Source organism: Columba livia, chromosome 1, assembly GCF_036013475.1.
Source record: "Columba livia isolate bColLiv1 breed racing homer chromosome 1, bColLiv1.pat.W.v2, whole genome shotgun sequence".
NCBI classification, from domain to species: domain Eukaryota; kingdom Metazoa; phylum Chordata; class Aves; order Columbiformes; family Columbidae; genus Columba; species Columba livia.
The window spans coordinates 22,533,112-22,558,486 of NC_088602.1; the positions used below are offsets into that span (position 1 = coordinate 22,533,112).

General features: G+C 42.7%; 1 protein-coding gene across 6 annotated transcripts in view; it reads right to left on the minus strand.

Annotated features, from left to right (window-relative positions):
* Positions 1–24,054, minus strand: part of ATP8A2 (ATPase phospholipid transporting 8A2) — a 340,707-nt gene extending 316,653 nt beyond the window's left edge. For 2 of the 6 annotated variants that reach the window (XM_065050340.1, XM_005501437.3), the window contains exon 1: positions 11,466–11,544. Coding sequence is in view for 2 of the 6 variants with exons in the window: in XM_065050290.1 (XP_064906362.1) it covers positions 23,313–23,391 (79 nt within the window). In the remaining 4 variants the exon portion in view is untranslated. Of the gene's footprint in view, positions 1–11,465; positions 11,545–23,312; positions 23,591–23,811 lie in introns of those variants that run through there. The other 4 variants (XM_065050318.1, XM_065050316.1, XM_065050290.1 and 1 more) reach the window with 4 other exon arrangements.
* Between the last annotated feature and the right edge of the window lie 1,321 nt (positions 24,055–25,375).

A 25,375-nucleotide genomic window follows, 5' to 3' on the forward strand; every position in this document is an offset into this window, starting at 1 on the left:
TTAGTTTTTTTCCTACTTGCTCAATTTAAGTTTCTCTTGAAGGGTATTACAGTTCAGCCTCTCACTGTGCCAAAATGAATCTTCAAGGGCATTGCATATTAGGAAGGTATCTAAACATGTTGGCCCAATGGTGAAATAGGGGCCTGAATTACCACTACAGCTGGTCAAAGCACATATGAGCAAAAAATGAGGTTGTTTGTCAGGGACCCCTGAAGAACAGCTCAGCTACAGAAGGTACCCCTGCCCCAGTAGATAGCCCTGGCCCTTCCCCACCATACACACTGCATGGGAGTAAGTGTTGAAAAATGATTTTGAGTGGAGCACTGTGGAAAATCTTCAATTTAAAGATAAGGCTTAGGTCTCAATCTCTCAAATTCTGACAGGTCCCTACAGATCTACCAACAGCACAAGCCACAGCTGAACAGAGATGTTTCAAGTTAGTGTTATGCAAGCCTCTTTCAGCGCAGATTGTTCAACCGCCAAATATTCAGACTACTTTCAATACAATACAGTTTTACTACAGTTAAGTTGAAGCTTCTTGCTTAGCAACTAATCAAACCAAGACAGTCCAGGACTAGAAGTGGTGAGCAAATCCTAGGGACTGATGGCTGCAGAGACAGATCTGAAGACACAGGCTGAGCACCGGGATGTCAGGTTTGTTTTTTGGGGTTTAAGTGTTGTACTCCATCTCCATGCTTTCATTTTTATTCGTAAAACAAACACTTGTGGAGGCCAAAAATATTTTTGACACAGTTCAACCTTAAGTTGACTGCAGAGAGTCCTCATGAAAAGAGCTTCTCTTTCTGTACGCAGCAAGAGCTTTGTGCTCCTCAAGGAAGACGACTCTGTAGAGAAGTTTAAACTGCCTAATGCTACTCGGGTTCAGCTTTTAAGCCACTCCTGTGCCTATGCCCTCGAATACATGCTCCCTTCATTATGTGCTGAGCACCTGCAGCACCTTCATTCCATACAAGGTGACTGCTGGAATGTGTACCTACTGGTTGGTGACCAGCAAGGCCCCTTCCTTTGGCACGGTCTGCAGCCACAAGCTCAGAACACTGCCAGCTGTTAAAAACTTAGAGTTCCACCAAATTAATAATTAGCAATAAAGCAAATCTTTCCTCATTCTTAGTACTTCAGCAGAGAAAGCAAGCAAATAGAAAAGCCAGGTCTATGACAAGGCAGTGAGAAGAACTACAAGCCAGAAACCAAATACCACAATTGGCTTAAGTGCATTCATTCCTGCTATGGTGACCTTGTGAGTACTGGCCACAAACCACACCAACCAGCAATTACTCAAGTCTTGTAGCCACTAATGATATCTAAAGTCTTGAATGTAGTCCTCTGCAGCTATATTTAGATGTATTTGTTTATATAACAATTTGGATTGTTAGCACCTTACAGCAGCAATACAACACTTGTTTAAACACAGAAAACGCATGTTTGAATAATTTCAAGATAGATTCAGCATCACTGAAGCTCATGGGAGTTTTACTGGGATTAACTGACAAGTTTTCCAGCCATTATACCTCACTGTCCTACCCAATATTGGCTTACCTGCTATTTCATTCTAAGGGGTTAAAAACATTTAGCATGTTGACTCAAAACATGCCAGATTGGTGCAGACCACATCTAAGGAAAAGATTCTACCCCTCTCCCTGGAGCTGCTGTTCAGAAAACACATTGGTTGAGCATTGAAAACACAGCTCTTGTACAGTTGGTTTGTCATGCAGTATATCCCAGGGTCTTAAGACCCTGGTGTATCAAAAGCCACTAGTTCAACTTTAGTCTTCCCAATCATAAGATAAACTTTTCAAATGCAGGTAATGAGCAGGGTAGTAACTGCTGTGGCCCTTTGCATTTAAGAGTATTTTCCAGCCAAAAGTTCAGGCATAACCAATTTCTGTTCCTTTATTCTTTGCTGGATGCTGTTCAAGTTCAGAAACCTGCTCTTAGCCCTTCTCCAGGGTTTAATCCTTCAAGGTTTATATAAAGCACCTGTTCCAAAGACTCCCAAGATCATACCCACATTGAGTGCCAGTTTATGTTTTGCTGATAGCAAACATTAGCAGATCTATGTAAAACTTCCTGAAGGGTCCTGAAGACAACTGTAACAGGCATTTGTTAATAACAAAACAGTAGCTGTAGGTACTCTTAAATATATTTCTCTAGCTTGTATAATCAAAGACTTGTGTTCTCTACCATAGACTGGGAAATGAATTCATTCTCAGAGCCACTCGGCAGCTAGGGAAACAGCATAACCCCTAATAATTGAGTAAGAGAATTTTCAGTTTCCAGTTAATTTTTTACCAGATCTCCAAGCTGCTGACAGCATGCCCCAGAGTCAGGAAACTGTGAGCACATGCATGCAAACACACACAGTACAAAAAAGTAAATTTCTAGCCTCTTACTCTGTGTTCTAATGTTATTTGAGGAAGATTAAGATCTCCAGTGATGAGTCAGTCAATTCATCTTCATGGAACTCTAATGGAAAAATGTATAATGAACAATTTCCCTTCCATAATTGTGCACCAAATCCCATATTGCCACAACATGTACAGAGGACTCTGCTTTTAAAAATACTTGAATTTTCATATATATAAGTGAATGTGAGATTCATCACTATCTACTAACCCTCTAAAGGAAGCCTTCCTATATTCCCCTTCTCTGCAAAGTCTTTGACCTGCAAAAATTATTTCAAATATTCCTTTCTTTTTAAAAGGTGTGAGGCACAAATTAAATTGCAAGTGTTTTTCCCAGTGCAAAATAAGATCATTAAGAGACAGCCATGTTCAGCTATCACCTGATTTTGTTAGACACCCCTCCACTAGCATTAAGGTCCTTGGTCCCATCTGCTAACAACTTTTTCTTCAGGTCAGTCTTAGATCAGACCTGACTGTAAGTCATCTTTTCTGCTTCCCTGCAACCACTTCAGCTGCATCCTACAGAAGAAAGATGCTTGTAAATTAGGGGTTTTTTTTTAATTCAAGGTTGTCACAAAACATAGCATCACAGCCTCTGAAAAAAATAAATGGATTTAAAATAAACAGGCACAACAGAAATAAGCTTGTGTATCAGAGGCTTCTCTTAACCAGGCAAAACCAGCTATGCTTTTAGAGTCACATTTAAACACCACCTTTTTTACATGCTACTTTTGTCCCAATGAGAGCAAGGATCCTGATTATACCCTAAGCTGCCCAGTTCCAGCTGGAAGGAGACCTGGATTGTCCCATTTCTCACAGTTCACAACACCCGCCAAAGTCTCTCACCATCCTCTTTTCAGCTCCCACTCATCTTTCTGCATGAGGTCTTCCCTTCAGCCACTAACGCAGCCTCTTTGCTATCCAAAAAAAAAAGCAGCTGAATCAGATAACCAAAAGCTATAGCTGCGACAAACAAGAGAAGCTGTGGCTATTACCTAAAACTATGGAAACCATCTCAGGGCAAGATACCTTCTCCCTAATGTCCTTTTGTTCTAGAGACCAATACTCAGTTCACTCACCCAGATACCTTGTGGTACACACAGCCCAGGAGGAGAAACCTGATGCTCATGCAAGTTCTGCCCACAAGGAGGCAGAGGTAGCCCTAAAAGCACACAGTGCACCCCACTTACTTAGCATTTGGAAAAGACAGCAGTGGTTTCTCCAGTACAAGCACTTCAGCCAGCAAGTTTCATCTTAAACCACAAAAAAAAAAAGACTGCAGCTTGGAGAAGTTTCCTAGTTTCAAGAACTTAGTTCTCCAAGTTGCTGACATGTGACCAGAAATCCAGCAAGATACTAAAACTTTAATCTCAAAATACTTATTTAAGGTATCAGTCAAGGTTCACAGCAAAGGAGCACACCAAATCCCACAACAGAGAAAATACTTAGACCTGAAGCCCCCACAACTTGTCTGAAAGAAGAGCATATTGTTGAAGTATGACTTTTTCCCACAATTGTTCCCAGTTAAACAGAAGTACACCATAAAATTAAGCCAACTCTGAAGTTGCAACAAGAATAACCTTTGCCACCTACTACCAAGTTTGTGCTGCTTGCTCACCACTCATTGTGTAAGTACGCATGCTTAGGGCTGCCTTATGGCATGGCTCTAAACACTGTCCCATCTGTGCCTAGTCAAGTGCAGATATCATCTTTAAAAAGGCATTTTCTAAGACATCTGGCATGCAGAGGAAGATAGAACAAGCATTCCATAAAGCTATATTTCTTCCCAAATTACCTTGGTACTATCTACCACCAAGTGCCCTTGATGTTTATGGAGTGCTTTCATTTCCAGAAAGAATTAGTCATCAAGCAACTGCAATCAAAATTAAAGCAAACACTATTAATCTTATCTCCAAGGAAAAATCTGAAAGAGGATAACAGTCACTCATTCCTAAACTACTGGCAGACATTAACACGTATCAGAGTAAACCTCTGTTCTCCAAGCACTCCAGAGAAGTCTTCCAGTCTTGAAGACAATGCAAGACAACATCTGTTCTCACTGTACACATGTCCACATCTGCAGCATTGACAACATATATGACAAAACACAGGAGTTAATTGCACCTCCAGAGGTGCTTTTCTGCTTTCCTAACAAGACCACCCCAGCTATGTTTACTAGAAATACAGCTTTGTCAGCTGAAGTCATCTATGACTGACTTCCATAAAGACATCCAGGACTACCAAGAGACAGTTCTTAGGACTATTTTAAAATCAGTATTTGAAGGAGAGGAAAAAAAAAATAAAACCAACCAAAAAAAAAAAAACAAAAAAAAAAAACCAAAAAAAAAACAAAAAAAAAACCCAAAACACACACACACAAAACCCACAACCAAACAAACAACAAAAAAACCCACACAACAAAAACCAAACCCATACACCCTCCCACCCCCCAACACTACACAAAAAACACAGCCACACACAGACTTGCAGCAGAAACAAATCACGTCTTTAAGATTTCACTAGCAATATAACCAACTTGATCCCAGCTGGAACTGCCCTCCCTCCAGTTAACGTAAAACCAGTGCACAAAACCTAAGCCTTTAAATAAATGGAAGCAATACCTATTACATCTGTTACTGAAATTATTCACTGTTATCATCAGATAAACTCTCTTGATTTTTTGTGAGCTACTATCCTGACACCTATCTTGTGCTCTACAACTAACTTAAGCCCCCAAAATGTAAGCTCAAGAAGCATGACTATTAATAGATAATCCTTGCAATCCAGTTCAGTGCTTTTGTCCCAACATTATCAATGAAGTTGCTTCCATATTAAATAGGCTCTCTACTTTACAAAGCTAAAATATTGATGTAAAGAAGATTAAGTATTTGCAAACAATTAAATACTATCAATAAAAATAATGTAAACTTTTCTTCTATCCTTTTATTCTTAATATCCCCTTGAGTAAACACCAAAAGTCAAGTACTCAGTATGTTAAGATAATTCTAGTTTTAAGTAACCTGAAGCCACTATAGCTTCTTGCATTTATTTGCACTTATAGTAACCCAGCATTAACAATGGTATAGAGTTGATTTAGTTCATTTTTTTATTTCTAGAGGCAAGAACACTAGACTGCTGTAAAGAATGGGGAGCATAAAACAAAATATTCTTAGAGTCACAGAATGAAGCACAGAAATGCATTCTTCATACCCTTTGGCAATAGCACTTCATAGCACTTTGCCATGCCTGAAATTGCCACCTTTTAACAGGCCAGAAGAGAACTCATTTACCAGCTGAAATACCATACAAAAATGCCTTTTTAAACTAAATGCCACACAAGCACTAATCCAAAAGGGAACTACCAATTCTGGCCTAAGAACGCCTTATGGCCTAATGTATAGCCTTGGGCCAAAGGCTGAGAAGTTAGGGATTCAAAGATTATGCGCTCAGGTTACAAGCACAGAGACCAAGAACAGCCTCTTCCCTACAGGTCACAGACAGGTTTAATGCAGCCATGAGACTCCTCTAATAAAAAAAGTTCTAATGATTAGTGGATCAATAGGAACTCCCTTATGAGCAATCCTCATTACACATCAAAAACAATTTAAAAAAATCCAAGGAATCCACAACAGGCAGACAGGCTGTAAGGTGAAGATAACTGTTCAGGCAACTGCAGATAATCAGTCTGACCAAGTCTTGGGGAAAGCCTCGGCTACTACAGGGGAGATCTAGAATAGCTCTAGCAAAATCCAGACATGCATTAAATGAAAATCCAGTACCGTGTATCTTCTGCCACTTCCCCTCACCAAGCCTAACTAGACTTGTTTGAAGCATGTAAGCCCTATTAATTATTTACATGGCACACCCGCCCTGAACATGAAGGGCATTTGCAGCTACAGACATAGTTAAGTACTGACAGAGAAGCAGCAGAGGGGACAATGACAGACAGCACAGATACACCCCTAGCAACACTAATAGCACAATGATCACCCTTCCAACTTGGTTAATGAACCAGGCTGCAGATAATTCATTGGATTTGTCCGAGCCAGCTTAGACCAGCCATTTGTTTACTAAGCTGCCCTATACAGCAGGTGTGAGACACATGGACAGAATTGCTCCTACCCTTAATGGGGTGAGGGTCCTGTAGCTAAAAGCAAGAGTCATGATAGCAGAGTTGCTGCATTTCCATCAGCCAACAGCAATCAGATGACAAAGACAAGCCCACTGCTTTATTAAATTCTAAGAGCACTGGGAAAACAGCAATTAGTTCAGGAGCTCGGGTTTGGTCTCTTGTTGTGTGCACACACATACAGGTTTGCTGGAAGAGCTCAGCAGAAAAAGCATGCACATTAGAAACATACTGTTTCTTCAAAGCATCTAATCTATTATGAAGACATAGGGCTTCATATCTTGTCCTGATCAGACATGGATCATAACTGTTAGAATTCCCAATACAGTTAAGAACCAAACACAGAAGACTGCAGCCCTAATGCCAATCAAACCAAGCCTGAGCAGGTCCCTCTGCATCTTGTGACAGATCCTATTGCAAAAGCACAACAAATCCAACAGTGTCTTCACCTCACCACTGCCAACTGCTGCCACTGGAAAGCGCTCAACCAGCAAAAAGCCAGCAATGTCCTACTCAACCCTGTTTCCTTACTCGTGCTACTGACAGCTGAGACAGAGCCACATCTTAAACGGTGACCTGAGCTACAGCACAGGAAGGGGACAGCCCTGCACAAAGTGGAACCAGCTTTGGAAGACAGTGGGGCTCCCTCAACACTCTTGGGGGCAACTCCCAACTGATCCCCTGTGAAGCCCCCAGATGTCTCATATCTTACACCCACATTTGCCCAAAACAGCAACACAGCACACCAAACGCATCAGTCCGTGCTCTAGAGGATGTTAGCAGAACAACAATCTTGAGGGAAACATACTTAAATATCCTGACCATGTGGGCATACCCAGAGCATGCCAATATGCCACACAACACAGCTAAAACCACCTTTTCAAGGAGACAACTGACTACAAAGCAGGGAATTAAAGTTTAAACAACCTCCCTCGAACCCCAGGGTTTCAAATCCATATATCCCTTATTTTGTGAGGAGGAGGAAGAAAGACTACCAAGACTGATCCAGAAGTAATCAGGAAGAACTGTTTGATCAAGCAGTGAGCCATAATCTTCCATCCCAGCATTTCTTCAAACCACTTTCCTCAGCTTGGCAGCTGTGTCGTGTAACACAGAAGACAAAAGGGAAGGGTCATTTGCAGGAAGAGACTAGAATCTTCAAGTTGATTTTGGCCCAGCTATTGCAGAAGCAAGGCCTAATTTTACCTCATCCTTCTCTCAGGTGAAGGACCTGCTCTTCAGTACAGGCTTATGCATCCAGATCCTGCCTGCAGTGCTGGGGGATTTCACTGCTTGCACAAGCCACCAGAACACCTCTGTAAGACACCAATCCAACCCATGAGGGTGCTCCAGCATCGCACTACAAGTTCTGAGGATTGAGTGTTAAACCAAGAACAGCACATTATTAATCCACTATATCCTTACTGCTCTGCTACTTATGCCTTTCTTCAAGTGTGCTTAACACAGAACAAAGACGACAAGAAAGATATAACAGGACAAAAATTAAGTTACAGCCTATTCTCCTCACTGCGGCAACATTTCTAAGATAAAAATCATAGCAAGTTGTTGAAGTACTATGTAAAAATCAGATGGAAAACTCGACTGCATGGTGCCATTACAGAACACACCATGTACCAAGCCACACAGGCTCACATGTGTTATGTGGCTTCTTGTATTCATTAAGGGTTCACTACAACTGCTAGTGGAACTGTTAATGGAAACATTCAAGAAGAGAAATTGGCAACCAATTCATTCCGACTAATTGCAGTATACTCTCAGCTGTCTTCTGCAGCAGTCAAATGCCTTGTAGAAAACAGCATCTTTGTAACTGCTTAGTGTAATAACTAATAACTGTAGGCTATCTTGTTCTTGTTTAACTTTTACACTAATTTTTCTAATGTAATACCTACTATGCTTAAGTTTGGCATAATGCAGGAACAAGATGAATATTATCTTGTCAACCAGACAGAATATTTTAGCCATCCACCTTCAGACCACAGACTGTTCAGCAATCCCAACATGGCAGAGGGGACACCCTACATGCATGTAGAGGACTGTGCTGAATCTCAGAGCTGTGGGCATAACCCAGGCAGACCCGTAACTCAGCTCCAGTGAGAGAAATAAGAAATGCCATCCTCAGTGCAGAGTGGACAACATGGAGCTGACAGCAAAAAAAAAAAAGAAATAAACCTCCAGCTAACTATTCCAGAGTGATTCTGCTATCCTACATCACAACACACAGAGTAGGTAGAAAGGTAGCACATTCCTCAGAGGTTCATTTTCTGGCACTAACAGATATTTACTTTAAGTCACATTAAAAGGGGAGCATCCATGCTGATGTGAGAACTGACAGCTCTCCCCAATCCCTGGCAGTCTGTAGAGGACTTGGGGGCTGGATTGAAACTACCACCTCCCCAAAAGTTACAGCAAGGGGGAAGGGGGGGCTGGAGTGCAAGTCTGCATTTCATGTTTCTTGTATTTGGACCTAGAAGAGTAGTTCCTGTACTCCCAGCCTTGAGCACCAGATGAAGAATCCAGTGCAGAACCTCTCATGTTGCTCTCTATCACCAAGGACTAACAAAACCAGAACACAAATAATAACATTAAAGGCAGCTTAGCAAAGACATCTGCATGAAGCTCAGGACAGACTTGCAAACTTAATAAAAATCTTCAGTGTAGGACAAGTTTATTTTTAGTTTAATGAATGTATAACACAGACTTCCAAAACAGAAAATTCAACAGCAGTTCTACGTTTAACCAAGGACAAGAGGAAAGCTGCCATCACACACCTCTGCCTGTCCTCTGCAGGAGAGGAGCACCACTGACAGATAAGAGAGGCTTACAGGTTTTACAGTATCAGCCGGTCTTATCTCTGCTCTATAGCCTCAGTCAGAAGATCAGATCAGGGATGAGAAGAAAGCTTATTGAGCCAGAATCTCATGTGGATCTTTTTTTTTCCTTTGAGGCACATTATATGGAAAAATACAATTATCAGTTAATTTAATACTGCAGTAATAAGTAGTATTTACCCACATGCCGTTGTTATGCTGAAGCCCTATACTGTAAGTGTAGCTAGAGAATTTTTTCCCACTAAAATACTTTTATCAGAAAAATCCCAACATGCTAAGTCTTCTTACAGTAGTTGTTCTTCTCAGAACAGCTGTCTTGCCTGCAGCATCTGTACAGGATGAGTTTTAGAAGCATTCTTTCCCCTGCCATTTTTCCCCTCATAAAGAGAGCCAATAGTCCCAGTGGCCTGATCTCTAGAAGTTACCTTCTGATGCTTCTACAGATTTTTCTAGGAAGTCTATAGATGAGCCCCTGAACTGCTGCAGACTGGTGACAGTGAACTGGATTTAGGCAGAGCTACACTGACTGGACCAGCTGGGGCTATGACCATACAGGTCTCCTAGTAGGGTTCACATAAAGCTTGTCACTGCCAAAACATTAAATGTTTGTTTTCTGTCACGTCGGGATTCAGCATGGCCTTCTCCATCACTGCTGATGATTAAGTACATTTTTTATTATACGCATTTGTCACTTTTGAGACATTCCAGCACCTCTCTGCAATAAGCAGAGTTTTATTGGAACTGCTACCAGAATAAGTGAAGACAAGAATCACAGGCCTTTTCAATATTTAATTATCTAGTATCACACAGGCTGCTGTGGATTTAGAGGAAATTATGCTTATGACTCATATGCCAGTGCTGGAGGAGTTTTTCATAACAAAATAGCCCTAAAAAAGAGGAAAAAAAAAAAAAAGCACAAACCAGCCACCCACTGCTGAAAGCTGAATATCACCACCTATCTGACTCCATTTCCAATGACAGCACACCCATCCAGGTACAGCTAGCACAATGGTTTCATTCCTAAAAAAGTTTTATCAGCTAGACTTCAGTCACTGTTCCCTTTAGTGCAGGGAATGGTTTAAGACACAGAGTCCAAAAACGGTTCTAAACTCTTCAGGACAGTTTCACGCAGTACTATTCTGTATCCATTCCTGTATTAGATAGAGGTTGCTTAAATCTCTCGTTCCTTCATGACAGAGACAACAACATATTTTGCAAGGCAAATAGTCATTCCCACTCTAGTAGAAGACAACAGCAAGCAGCCAGTTCTCTCACATAACCAATGGAGACAAATTTCATATAGCAATTTTTTCCAGAAAGCCTAAAAGCCTTCTTTCTCTTGCCTTCACAGACTATTACAGAAGCTATTCGCTCATACATGAGCAGAAGTCCCCAACTGGTAAGCATTAATTTGCTTTCTAAGTTTAGAGGCTTGCAGAAATACTACTACCATGTTATTTCCAAGCAGCTGTTTTGATTTGCTCTGGATAGTAGGGCTACCCAATAGAGAGAAATCCCTTTCTTTCAGTTAATGTCTTAAAACAAGTTTCTCACCATTAACTAGCCTTACACCCTAATAAATTTGAAAAAGTCTCTTACATTAAGTACACATTCAATCTTTAAAGTAACTCCTACTATGCGGCTGTTAAGATCCACCATTACAGTGCACACATAACACAGTTTAAGTATATATGAGGACAGCAAGAGGGAAACAGTAACTGCCCACAAGAAGAAATTATTCTGATGTAGATGCACAATTTTCTGTTCTCAGAATTTAAGTTTCAGCTATACTTTCACCAAGTAGTATCTAATCACAGATAAAGGAATGAAAACATTACAGTAAAATCAGACATATGCTTTGCTTCCTATAATACTTATTCTGTACTTCTCAAGTAAACCTTCCTACCAGGCAAACAGGCTACCAGCTTTACCCTCATTTTCATTTTCCTACATAGAAGTCTGTCTCTACCTCAAAGCACCAGATATGAAGCCCATTAAATACCTTAAAAATAGTTTTATTTAGTGTGCAGCTTTCCCACCCTTCAAACCATAAAATACACTTACCTGACTGAAATCTAAAGCTGAAAGAAAGAACAAACCAGCTATATACTACAATTTATCCCACAAAAATCTCCATAGAAGTAACCTTCTACTTCCTTTCTCATCTTTTAAAGTCTTCTTATCTGTGTGCATTAGCTTCTCTCACCCACAAATTAGTGGGCTGGGGCTCATTAGTGTAAACAGAACTGTAATAATTGGCATCAGGTAAAACTTGTATCTAGTTAAGCCTCCTTTCTGGTTAGTAGTTAAAGCACAATCTATTCGGCTTCAATAGTCATTGTGTTACCCCACTGGAATGAGAGTTTTCAGACAACTCAGTTTTAGTGTTCCTTTGATTTTCTAAGTGTTGATATCATTACAGCTGTCTTTTACATCTTATTTATTTGCAAGAATATACATGTTAAAATGTGTATAAACAACCAGAAAATGTTATTGAGGTTTTTTTTCCATACTTTAAAGCTTAGTTCTTGGCCCCTTAATTGGCAACTTCTTATTTGAGTTTTCTTCCACTGTTCTTTGTAGTATGAAGTGATTTTCCTTTTTACAGTTATATATAATAGGAAAACTCCTTAAATATCTTTTCCTATCTTTTAGTGTAAAAGGTAATTCTAAAGAATCTATTTCTGCTTTGACCTTAGTTTTAGCTACTTGCTTTTCTCTGTTAATCCAATTCTATTTTTGGCTGTAGCCTCAGCCACAGCATAGTCTTCTAGCTGAAGCACTGCCAATCTTCTTAATGTAGGACTTCCCTTCCCCCTTCTTCAGGGTGTTAATCACGCTTCTCAAATTTGAGTCTATAAAATCTGATATAGCCATTTCCTCATTAGAATTGTTTATGTAGGAGTAGAATCACTGTTAATAAGTTTCTTAAACAATATGAAATAATGCCAAAAAAACTACAGAAATATAGCTTCTAAAGTTCCCTTGTGTAAGTAAATGTTTACAAGAAATAAAGGATTGAAAAAAAAGGTCATGGTCTGTCTTTTCCAATGGACTTGCTTTTATGAGGTCTGACATCACCACGGCAACCATGGGAAAAAGGCAATCCTAATGGCTGCAAACTTACCTGACTAAATAAACCTTCTTCTATTTCCCATCACCATACAAATACTGTGTAGCTGCCTGTGATCTTCATATTGACCCCATGAAGTAGATAACTAACATTATTCCTGTGCGCCAGGGGACCAATGACAAAATACTTGGAACTAAAGTGAAACAGCTTTAGCTTCCCGTGAAGAAAGAAGCCACCACGTCACTGCTGTCCTTCTCCACCTCAGTAAATTTTGTGGCTTTTGCTTAGAGTACTAATATTTTATTACTGAACGCTAGTTCATGTACTAATTATGATGAACATAAAAAATATGGTTATTTTCATTTGCTGAGTCCCAAATTAATGACAGTGTATGCTCCTATAGAACCATCTGCCCTGTGTAGACATGAACTGGGCCATAGAAACATAAATCCTGTATGATCTCAGCAGTGGGCAAAACTGGTGTCCTGATTTGATTTGTAGCCTGTAACAGAGTGAGGCAGAAACTCAGCAAGATGTCTGTGTGCAAAGTGCTCGCTGTCTTACAACAGACTTTAATAAAAAGAAAAAAAGGTTATGGTATGAAAAAGGTACAAGATTAACACCTGTCTCTGGTTGTCAGGGATCTCTCTACAGAGGAGGTGGCACTGACAGTCTTCTAAAAGAGTTTAATGTTTCTTTAAACAACAGCTGTCAGCAGCAGGAATGGCAAGTGCACCGAGCCTGGGAACCTGGCTGTTTAATGACCCAAAAAGTACCAAAAGCAGTTCTAAATTATTTAAATCCCATGCAGTTTATCACTAACACAAAATTGCACTGTCTCAACAAAATCATATCAGAGCTATTATTGCAGCTATTTTATTTCCATTGTTCTCTCTTGGGGGTTTTGGCAAAAAGCCCTTAAAGAAAATGGTTTAGGTAATCAGCAGGCAGGCCAAGACTTCAACACAGCCATCCAGTGTTCAGGACTGCAGAATCTTCTTCTTTGGAGCCCTGGATGAGCAGCGTTGTGGTGAAAGCCCAGGACTGTTGAGGTCTCCCCTGCAGCTCAGGCTTGGAACACCTGCTGCTCTCTCCCACGCCATGCCACGTGCTGTCCTCTGCGTCTGTCTTGATCTCCTGCCAGGGCTGATGTGGGTCAGCACACTGAAGGGAGATGGCGGGGAGTCGGTGGTGGAAACGGACAGTGATTTACATGGCAGGTGCGTCTACTGTGAGACAAAACAGACTTCCTCGTCAGCTGCTCTCAGCTGAGATCTTGCAACTAGAGACCTTCTTGGATCCACTGTGGGATCTGCGATTTTGCAGATCTCCTGTGAGATACTCTGTCAGAAGAGTGGAGATGGCACTGAGAAGATGCTGTGCGTAGAAGGTGTTGTGTACACAGTCCCAGCTACCAGAGGCATGTGACAGCAGGGCTCCTTGGCATGCAGTTATGGAAAGCATCATCTGTGCTACTGGGCAAGTGTAGAGTGACAGCATATGGTACAACTCACAGTAGGAAGCTCTTGATAAACTGGCATTAGGAAGGTTGGGATACATGACCTGTCCTATCTCCTGCGTAGGTCATATATAAAACTCCCTTGTGGCTTCATGACCAGCTGTATCCAAAGGCTGTTCATATTCCCAAGCCAAAAAAATACACTAACTGGATTTCGGGATGTCAGAATATACAGTCCAGTTTATATCTCTTTCTGCACACAGTCACACTAAAAAAAAAATCAAAAGGCAGAGGCTCTCTACTTATGTATAGTTTGTAGGGACACACACAGTTTCTTTTATCAGTTCGGACTACTCCCTCGGACAGTCATGGTTGTGCTGCTTGTAGTGACTTCATGTTGTCCTCTTCTGACTTCCAGAGAAGCTGATTTATTTTGTTCCTGTTGGCATGTCAGTTAGGGATACTGACTCCCTCCTTCCCCTTCTGCCACCGGACCCTTCCGTTAATTAATAGTTCTCATGTTACTTACTGCCTTTATGCACTTTTTGCTATTTCCCAAAACAATTATTGGTCATTTCTGAGTAAGAAATTAATCTGAAACTCAAATGCCAGCAAACATCACAGATCATCCCAATCCTAGCATGGTAAGACGAGGAAGTACTAGAATATACTGTGTTTGATGGTTGTTATTGTTCGATCAAAATCAGATATTAAGTACGGGTGCTATTTTATAACCTGCTCCTGGAAAGATCGGTGTATACAGTCTGATTTCTGTCCATTAATTTCCTAGTTCTACTTGGTGTTTAAAAACACAGACCTAGAAGCAAAGGTCTGTTTAGAAGTTCAGATCTACCTATTCCAGATGATTATTTTACAGTCCTTTACATACACTCATCAAATTCAGCCATGATATCAAGCTAGGTTTCTTTCCCACGACTCCTCTGGGAAGCTATTCTGAACAGTTGTCTGATATTCAGAAATAGGCTTATTACTTTGAGACTAAATGTCTGTGAAAGTCTGTTCTTGTACCAGCACTATCCTCTAGTTGAAATAATTTTTCTCTCTCTTGACTGTATATAAACTTAACTGTTCAGATGATGGCTAGGCTGACAGAAGCCTGTGTTTGGTAGCTGGTAAGTAAAATACCAAAATATTGTGAAGCTCACAATAAATCTAGAAGTGTTGGCCAAACTGAAATGACATATTCTGTCCTGAACAGCTTTATCACAGTCATCTATAGTGGCCCTCTTAGTAATATGGAGCTATATGGTATGTTACAAGATTACACTGCCCTCACCCTCTCCAGAAATTGTTTTTAATTCTTCTTATTATAGGGGCTCAACACTTTATGTAAAGACCTGAAATCATATCCAACTCGTATTTCTCAAGATGGAACATATCTAAAATAACTCTAAAATGATGAGTACCTCTGGACATTCGTATGTTAAAAAATTTACCAATAACTGCATTTTCCTGAAGTATCTTAATTTGGCACCCCAACTCCCAAAATTTTTGGTTTTTTCTGTAACAAATTAACTCTCAAATCTTTCAGATCTTTCTAGCCACTCTTTTCTTTTTCTGAAGACCAATCACCCCCTTTTGCTATCCTAATGAAGATGTGGACCATTTAAAATCTTTTGAAAGATTGGATAATCAAATTTCAGATTTGTAAATAAAATCACTTTCATCAGAAACGGAGGGTAAGAACATTTTTTACTAACTGAAGATGGTGGGAAAACTTCAGCAAGGGTCAGGATTTTAGTTAAGGAGAGAAGAGTGAATAGTCACCACGCTTCAGGCAGCGGAGGGTGAGGATGAGTTTGGTTGGGGGCAGGGAGGAAGGACAGCACTCTCTCCTCCTGCCTGGCTGGTGAGCTCTTTCGGAAACTCTTGTTTTCCCCCGTTACCAGGCAGACAAATGGCACAAGGACGGCTCCAAGGAGCAGACTTGTATTAGTGAAACTGTGGGAAGGAGATGTGGCTTTTAATGTGTAAAGCAGGACTGGTGCTCTCGCCAGCCTGGGGCTGGTCAGTGAACACCCACACGCCTTCATTCCCCCGCCTGGCTGTCCCTCTTCAAAACAAGGCACCAGGATTGAGGTCAATGTGTTTCGGTTCAGTAGCCACGGGACCACTGAAGCAGGAACTATGCTGAGCCTTCCCTGTGATGTAGAAATGTTGAGTAAATGACAACTGGCTTTCGGTTTAAAGCTTCCAGGTCAAGTCCTCATTCCCATCTGTGGAACCGATATGACAAATGCAGATGTTTCAGAATTATGATGGCTGCTGTTGACTTTGCACATATTCTTTCAGCATCTTTTGTCTCCCATTTGCAAATAAACTCTATCTATTAAGCTAAGATGACATTTGCTTGGAGTATTTAAAGGCACACAAAAGCCTGGGGTATTTGTTTCATGTATCCTGTTCATAAGCATGGGGTTGAACGTTCCTACATGTCACAGGATGTTCTATTGCCTTCACTGCACATTGTCCGATTTGGCAGGAGAGCGCTGGGTCAGCAGGAGATAACACCTGAGCCCTCCTTCTATTCAGAGTAGCACATGAGTCAGGGTGGTGTTATTGTAAGGAGATAAACGCTTTTGCTTTCACTCATTATGACTACCTACCTATTTAATGAAATCAAATACATTAGTTTGGTCATCTGCATTTGAGAGATTAGGAATTTAAAATTAAAACCTTCCTGTCAGTATTAAACAAGATGTAAGGCTGCCTTCTCTCCCTTAGAGAACCTGTGCACGACTTTCAGTTGTGTTAATCCTGATTTGCCACACTCTAAAAGAAGGTAGGTTCATCAGACCAAACCCATGGCTAAAACAAACTGACACACTTTGTAGGATCTATTACGATTTACAAGTCTGACCCAATCATGGCTCTTCATTTTAGTCACCTGGAAGAAAAGTTCTCATTCATTTGCACTTTGCACTGATGCCCCAGTACAACAATCTCCAAGTTGTTAATTAGAACTAGAAATAACTTAAATATCATATGTGAAAAAGCAGTGAAAATGTATTTCAAAATCTACAGGGCGTCTTGTGATTCTTCATCACAACATGAAGGTATTGAGACTAAGTTACTGACACTACATGTTCTTTCTGATTTAAATCGGTTGTAATGCTTACTGCAAGGAAAATTAAATTGTTAGGAAACACCTCTACCTGTCTGAAAAACCTCTGCTGAATGTCATATACATGTATGTGGCATTCTATCTATAGGGATTATGTTGCTTCTCTGAGGGGGCAATAATGTTAATCAAAAATCTAAAAGCTTTCCAAACAAATACTGGAATAATTGTTCAAATAAGATGTTTTCAATAGTGACACTTCATTTTTTCATTTTGCATTTAAAAAAAACCCTACTATTTTACTTTTTCTCCTTCGTCTTCCACTATGTCAACAACCTTTCACAAATTATCCTTTGAGTGTACCCACCAGAGAATCGGTTATCTAAAGCGCTCACATGTCATGTCTCATATACCTGCACCTGCTCCAAAGGGCTTGCCTAGAAAAGATGGGAGACTCAAAGGAAAACATTTATGCTGATGAAAAGGCCAAGCCAAACTTAATTAATGGCTGCCCCAGAAGCAGAAAGCTGTTGCTGCAGATATTTTAACTGCCTCTTCGAAGTCTTAATATATTGCTCTGCATTACCAGCTACACATATGAGAGACATTTTGTGAGTAACTATCCCTTAAAATAACCTGTCAGCAATCAGGCTCTACGGATACTGTCTGTAACAGATATTCTGATATTTCTGCTACTACAAACTGATTAAAACATGCCACAATGCAACATGGTGCAGGAAAATAAATATGAAACAGTAATCTATTATAGCAATAAAGCTAACATAGGCACTTGAGAATATTACTTCACAAGTGGCAAATCAGTCTTCTCAAACATTATTTAGTGGGTGTACTTGACAGCTCAGAGAAGAATGGTCAAAGGGAAATGAACCAGGTAAGAGTGCCACGACCTAGCAAGTCTATGGAGCGTCACTTGACAACTTCCTAGAAGAGCAGAAATGGATGATATGGTTGTTTATAAGGCCCTCAGCAAGTCTTCACTACAGTGAAAATGCCTTGTGAATTGGTAACAAATTGGAGAGTGATCAGTTCCAGATGCTGCCATCAGTTTTCAGGTAACCATCCAAAACGCCATGTAGGGTCAATGGGATCTGTCAGCATGGAACTTCTTGGGCAGGGAAGAAGAGTTAATTACCAAGAAAAAAAGGAATGCTTTAAATCAGCGTCATTTCTGAAGTCATAGATTTCCATGTAAAAACTTCCTACAGAGTTGGCAGAGATTAAGACTGTATTCAAGCCTTGTGGCAATAAAAACATAATAGTGAATGACTATTCTTTCTGTACCCAGGAAGTGCAGTTTCATTGTCCTGGAGATAGTCTAGGACCCTGAACAGACAAGCAGCTGTCCTTGCAACCATTTTGCTGTCAGATGTTTTAATCCTGCATGGAATTACAAGGATTGCATGGATTTATTAAAGATATCACCTCCCCTGCCACAGTAAGGCAAAAAACTGTTTCTTCTGCAACACTACTTAGGACCTTAGTTATATATTAAATTATTTCCCAGTAAATGTGTATCTAACACCTTTTTCTAACTCAGTGTCATAAGCAAACATATTTTAAATTCTCTCCTATTCTGCTGCAAACTGTCACAGTCAGACAAGCTTTGAGTTCCCCAAGACAACAGAAGTTCAGGTTGGCCTCCAGTTAGCCCCGTCACTGTCACCACCTCACTTCACAGCTGAGCAGGATCTCACACTGCTTGAGGAGACTCTGCTTTGTGTTACTATAAAATATAGTAACGTAAAACATGGGGTTTATTGTGAAGAGGTCTTGCTGAAAAGGCATAATTGCCACTGGTGTTTATGGAAATAGGATCAGGCCTTTGATGTGATTGAATAAGCTGCACATTATATTATGCTATGTGCCAGTTAAACACGGATGAAAAGAGGAACTCTGTAACACACATAATTACCACCGCACCATGAGTATGTGCATAAACAAACACTTACTTTAGTCTTCAACTGGAAAAATTTCCTATCATAGGCTAGAATTTCTATGTGCCAACACTGTGGTTGCAGTTGTCTTGCTAGATGTTTCTGTAACTCTTGGTCATGTTAATGGACATTACAAGCACTTGCTGAGGAAGTGCCCCCTCTGCTTAGTGCCCACTGCCCCTAAGCCTGCCAGGTGCATTTCACACAGCAGAATGGGGCTTTTGCTCTTAGTTAAGCACTTAAATGTTAATATTTTAGGAATCTGTTAGCTCAGCACTGTGCTAACCCCTTTCACAGGGTTACTTTGGTTAAAAATGCATTCAGGGTGGCTGCTGATCTACCTGCAAGTCTGACGCAGGCATCCAGCAAGTACAGGTGGCTTGAGTGAGCTCCATGGTGAAAGCTTTAGCCTCCCCTGTGCTGCTTACACTGTCTGAGCCTGACCTTCACAATCCCAAGGCACTTTTGAAGCAGCTACAGCAACATGTAACAAGTGCAAAGCTGACTCCAAGTACTTCACCTATAGCTACTGTGCATTTTACATATATCTATAGGAATTATGTCTAACCCATAAATGACAACAGATGAAAGCTTGGAGCAAAATAGGTGTCTGTGTGCGATTATAACTGCTCAGTATGACACTTCCCAGCAGCTACAATCATGGTAATAATGTACTATCACAGCACAAAACCAGGATCTAGCCCAGAGAGGTTCTTACACAGATATTCCTCTGACAAAAGAAAGAGATGGATCCTTTATTAGCAAAAGGGAGTAAGGCTGGAAGAGACAGATGCTGTTCTTAAGACCAAATATACAGAACAAAATATAAGCAACTATTTCAGGGGAAATGTAGATAGAAAAGCTATAAAAGGAGTATGGTTTCACACCACAAAATGATGTTTATATTTCAGTTCCTTGTGTCCTGGGAGAAGACTCTGTCACTACCTTTACAGTAAAAATACTTCTTGCTGATGTGCACCACTGAGTAGTTGAAAAAGACCACAGTAAATGACATAAAGATCATTTGTACCTTTAATCCATTCTAAAGCTGGAATTCAATTTTTTTTGTCCTAAAATTTAAAGTGCTATTGTGTAATCATCCAATGTATTATTGACAGTTGCTTATTTTTAGTGACTTAAGGAGTCAGAAATGAGAAGAACAAGTTAGTCTTTGATGTCTGTGGTTCCAAGAGCAAAGAGCTGGAGACTTCTTTGAGAATAATTTTAATCTAATCAATTTAGCTCAGCTAGTACAACATTACAGCAATAAAAAGATTTAGTTGTACAAAGCAAGAAAAAAAATCGATTAATGAGCAAATGCAAAAAAAGAAGAGAGCTGATCATTTGAGTGGCAGGAAGTGACTTGCCATCTCTAAATGCTCCTTTTCGTATCATCTGCTTTTGTTTGAAGTCCGTTGTACCGGTGCTAAGCAGGTTTAAAACTCCACCCAATATACAATTACATTTTATACTGTATTAGCACATGTGGAAGCAAGACTATAAAATGCAAGAGGGTAGAAAATCACAATTGGATCCGATGTGAAAAGACATCATTAGATCATCACAGAGGCACTGTTCTTCTTGACTAAAGAACATCTATAAGCTACCGAAATACCTTTCACAGTATGAAAAGATATCTCTGTGGCTCAAATCAAAAGCTACCAAAACTCCCTCAAAAGTAAGCAGGACTAGCAAACAAACTACAAGTCTTTACAACAGGAAACATCTTATCTTCTAAAAAGGACAGAAGGTAGAATGTTCTGATCCATAGGTGCTCAGAAAACTGCAGGGGATGAGGACAGTGTTACCTGACCCTAGCTAAGGATGACAAAAGGGTGACCAATCCCCCCTCCATGCCATGCAGCTCAGGAAAGGCCTTCAGATTTTGCAGTGCCACCAAACGACCACATCTGAACTGACTTTCAGCTGACAGTGGCTCTCAAAACGTGATTTTACAGTGGGGTTCACACAGCCCAGACACCCCTGTTCGGTCCACACAGACAAAAGGTCTGCACACCAAGCCACACCATGCTGTGAAAAACAGAGCACTCCTGCCTTTCTGTGTCTGTTCCCTACTGCCGTTTGAAATTATACTGGCTGGTAGTGAGCGACATCAGCGCTGATCCAAGTGACCATGTAACCAGCTAACAGCTAATGTTGACACGAGCCAGGCAATGGGAATGAGTATGTAGGAGGCAGGAAGGCAGGACCTTCTCTCCGCGTGGCGGAGGGATTGGCTCTGGTTGTCCTAAGCCTACTGCAACCAAATCCTTTTTACTACCTCTATTATGTAATTTTATAGGCATTATATATACCTATACTAGATATTACTCTGTTATTCTCCAGAAAAATGTTCTAAATAGGAAATACATTGTTCAACAACTGAGAAGCAGTGGTCTTAATGCTAACTAGCAACCCCTATCTTTCTTCAAAGTATCATCTAATTTGGATTTCACTTACGTGAAATGAAGGGAACATGTAAAAGTCTATAGCTGTGTATAGATAAATCCCAGCTCGAAGATCTTGGTGACTCGGGCACTCAGAGCATGACTGAGGTGCAACTTAATCACCTAGATCCACAAGTATGATTTATAAAAGCTGAAGCTCAAATTCCTTATGAATCCCATGTTCAAGTTACACATTCTCCAAGTGCCAAGCATTCAATATCTGAAGGGCTGGCTATGGGCACCTAGTTTGCATTCCAAACATCAGGTTGCAAACTGATCTGCCATACTACAGCTCTGAGAAAGGCGTCTCCCGGCCACAGGACAGGATTTCAGATCGGACTGCAGAAGTGGACACAACCCCAGGCACTGGAGAGTAGAATCTGCTTAACTGCAACTGTTTCATCTGAATGGCTTACACTGAAGATAAGTAAAGCTGGTAATGTGCTAAATCCTAGTCTGAAGCCTTACGATTTCCTATGAGCTAGCATTACACACCTCTTTGCTCAGCATCTTGCTTACTTCAGCAGCTATGCAGAGGTCCCTGAGGTTCTGTCCTTATTAGCAAGCATAAGGCCAAACAGGGGAATATTACTAGAGTGACCAGGTTGTGCAGAGGAGCCAGAGGGAAGGTGGCTTCTCCTTCAAGCTGGTTCATGGCTGAACAACTATGAGTGGCTGGAAGGCATCTTCCAGTTCACTACCATCCAGGAGCAAACCAGCAAATGCTCACCAAGGTGATCTCAAATTTAACCCAAAGTAGAGCTCATCAGGAAATGTGCTTCAAAAGCATATTATTTATTCAAGTAAAAAGTGCTGAAGGAGCATTATACTGCACTCTTACCGCAGACATGGTACTGGGCACCTCAATATTTTGCTAGGAACAAAGTCCATAAGTCCATAAGTCACAGACAATGTCACTGAGGCTTCAGCTATCCCCAGGTAAAACAGATACCACAACTGAACTCCGAATGCAGCCTGGTCCTACACAAGTCAGCGCAAGATCTTTTGGGACTAGAATTACACCTTCAAAGTATTTCATTTTTGTCTGTCTTCTGATAAAAACGGAAATGAATGCAAAGCACTTTCCTAAATGAGCCTCTTGAGAAACCTCACAATTCACCTCTCTGCGAGCCCACAGCCGCGCCTGGTGCTCTGCCGGTGCCTCACACGGGCCGAGGCCCCGGACCGGCCCGTGGGGAGCGGCCCCTGCGTCCCCACGCTGCGCCGGCAGCGCTGCCCTGTGCCCACTTCTGCACCAAGGGATCTCCCAGTCAGAAACGATCAGAACCAAGAGAAAGAAGGGGAGAAACACCCTGTGCCCTCCCCGGTGCTGTCAGAAGGCAACACCCGGGCTGTCAGGGGAAACTTGCCCGGCCCCTGCCCCGGCCCCCGCAGTGCCAGTGCGGCCATGGGGACCCGACCCGCGGTGCGCAGGGCCCGGGGTGTCTGGGTGCCCTGCGGGGCAGGAGCGCGGGGGGCCCTGTGGGGCGGGTGCCTAGTGGGATGCACGGGCCCTGTGGGGTGGCCGGGGTGTGGAGGCCCGAGGGGTGCAGTGCTGCGGCCGGGGCGTGGAGGCGGGGGCAGGGGGCTCAGTGCCCATGGGGTGCGGGGCCGGGTGGGCAGCGCTGCTCTGCGCCGCTGCGGCCCGGGGAGCCCGAGGGGGCCGCGGCGCCTCCTTCCCGCAGAGAGACCCCAGGGCGGGGGCGGCACTGCGGGCTTCCCGCCGCCAAACACCCTGGCGAGGGCGGCGGCGGAGGAGGGGGGGGCGCGGGGCGGCGGCGGGGCCGGGCGGCCGGGCCGAGGAAGCGGCAGCTCCTTTCCCTTGCGCTCCTTCCTCCGCTGCGGCGCCTCCTCCCGCCGCCGCTCCCTCCCGCCTCGCCTCGCCCTTTCCTCACCGGCCGAGGAGTGGATCTTGGAGGACTTCCGCTGCAGGGACATCCTCAGCGCCGTGTCCAGGCCGGCCCTGTTCGGCATGCTGCGGCCGGGGCGGCAGGCGAAGCCCGCGGCCGGCTAGGGCGGCAGCGGCGGGCTGGCCATGGGCCCCCCCTCACGCAGACGCCGCGCTGCGGCGGCGGCCGGTGGCACCGGCGCGGCCTGGCTGCGGGGGCGGGCGAGGCGCTAAGCCCTCACCGGGCTCGGCTCCCCGCCGCTGCCCCGCTGAGCAGCGGGCTCGGCGCTGCGGCGGGTGCTGCGCCCTCCTTCTGCCGTTCCCTCAGCGCTGGGGCCGCAGGGAACCCCTCCGGGCGCGGGGATGCAGCTCCTTCTCCGCCCGGCACCGGAGAGGGCCGGCCCCGCTGCGAGCCCAGGGCTCGCCGCTGCAGCTCCCGCCGACCCCGCGTCCCGGGAGACCCCGGCTTGCGGGGCCGGTGAGGCCCGACGGCCCCGGGCGCCTACCGGGCTTCTCCGGTAACGCCACCGGGCACAAAGCGGGCGCAGAGCCGGGTCCCGACCGCCTCCTCATCGCCGCTTACAGAAGCAGCGGCTTCCCCGGAGCACAGGGGCCGGCCCGGCCCGGCGCTGGTGTCCGTTGTGTAGGGTGTAAACGGGCCCGGTCTGGTTCCCCGCTGCCTCACACCCCGCAGCCATCTGTACCGCAGCAAAGCGCTACTCCTGTGCTAACAGCCTCTCGCAACCCCATGGATCAAGAATGAATCATTATGTAAGATACGATAAAGTCTGGGCCTGGGTGTTTTGTAAGGTGTTTGTCTGAAACTAGTATTTTACTGACATTTTAGGCACTTAAGCATCACAACAAACCCTTGCTGGGATCAGGATCCCTAACTAGGCTTCTTTGTTCCACTTGCAAAGGCATATTTCATCACTATGGCGTGCTGCCAGTCCCTTCCTTCACAAAAGATGTTCCTTCTCAACTTAAAATATCTGGTAAATCAGGGATAAAAAAAGATACAGAGGAAAGATTAATCAATATACCACTTAATTCTTACAGCACATCACCTTTCAACCATGAGAGTTACCTTTCAAGGACAGTCAAAGAAAGAACGAAATTAAAGGGTAAAAAATAAACTAAAAGAAAACCTTTCACAGATGCTGGTCTCAGTCAGGCATAGCCAGCAGTGGTTGCCACATCTTAAGGAGTTGCCTTCTCTACTACATGAGCTTCAGGCTAAGACTGTTTTAAATGGGGCAGAAACTTCCCTAAGATGAGGATGTACTGCATTTTGGGAAGACCTACTGCATAACAAATGGCCTCCAGTACCACGAAAGTCTGTGAAAAATGGCCCTAAGTCTGTATCTAAAGCACTCTGCCATACAGAGTTGGCTCACATACAAGATAGGGAATTTGGATTTTATTACAGAGATCGTAAATAATGCTAAGCCACTGAGTCTTGCTGTGCTTTGGTGTCCTCACATATGATATGGAAACTGACACTTTCCAGCTACAACTTCACAAAAAGGTCCACATTGAAATTTTTGTGACAAATCACTTTGCGCTTCATAAATGCGAAGTGGTGTTCAACTGTGGGATTTTTCACTGATTTCTCTGAGCTCATCATAATCCACCTGGAGATGTTCCCTTTGGGACAGTGCTACTGCAGACACATACTTGTTGGCTTGTGAGAAGCTTTTGCTTTTGTGGATTTTATTACTGTGAGAGAAGACTAGCCCAAGAGCTTTTGCAGAAGAAATCTTCTGGTAAGGGCCAGTCTGAATGCAGGCACTCCTGCCTGCCTTTCCCATTTTAAGCCCATGACATGGAGCTGGTTATTTTCATTAACATTGTTTTCTCCATCAGCTTACTCTTTTGCCTTTCTTCAAATGATTTCCTGTTGTGGTCAGTGTTTTTTGCACCTGTAGGAGTTGCCTGGAGAACAGAAAATCATTTCACATATATTGTTAGCTAGTAGAAAAAGTGCAGTTCACTTTGGGTTCAAGCTGTCAGATCAAAGTCGAGGGAAGTGCTCCAACACAGGACCAAGAAAGACTGGCACCTCCTGGT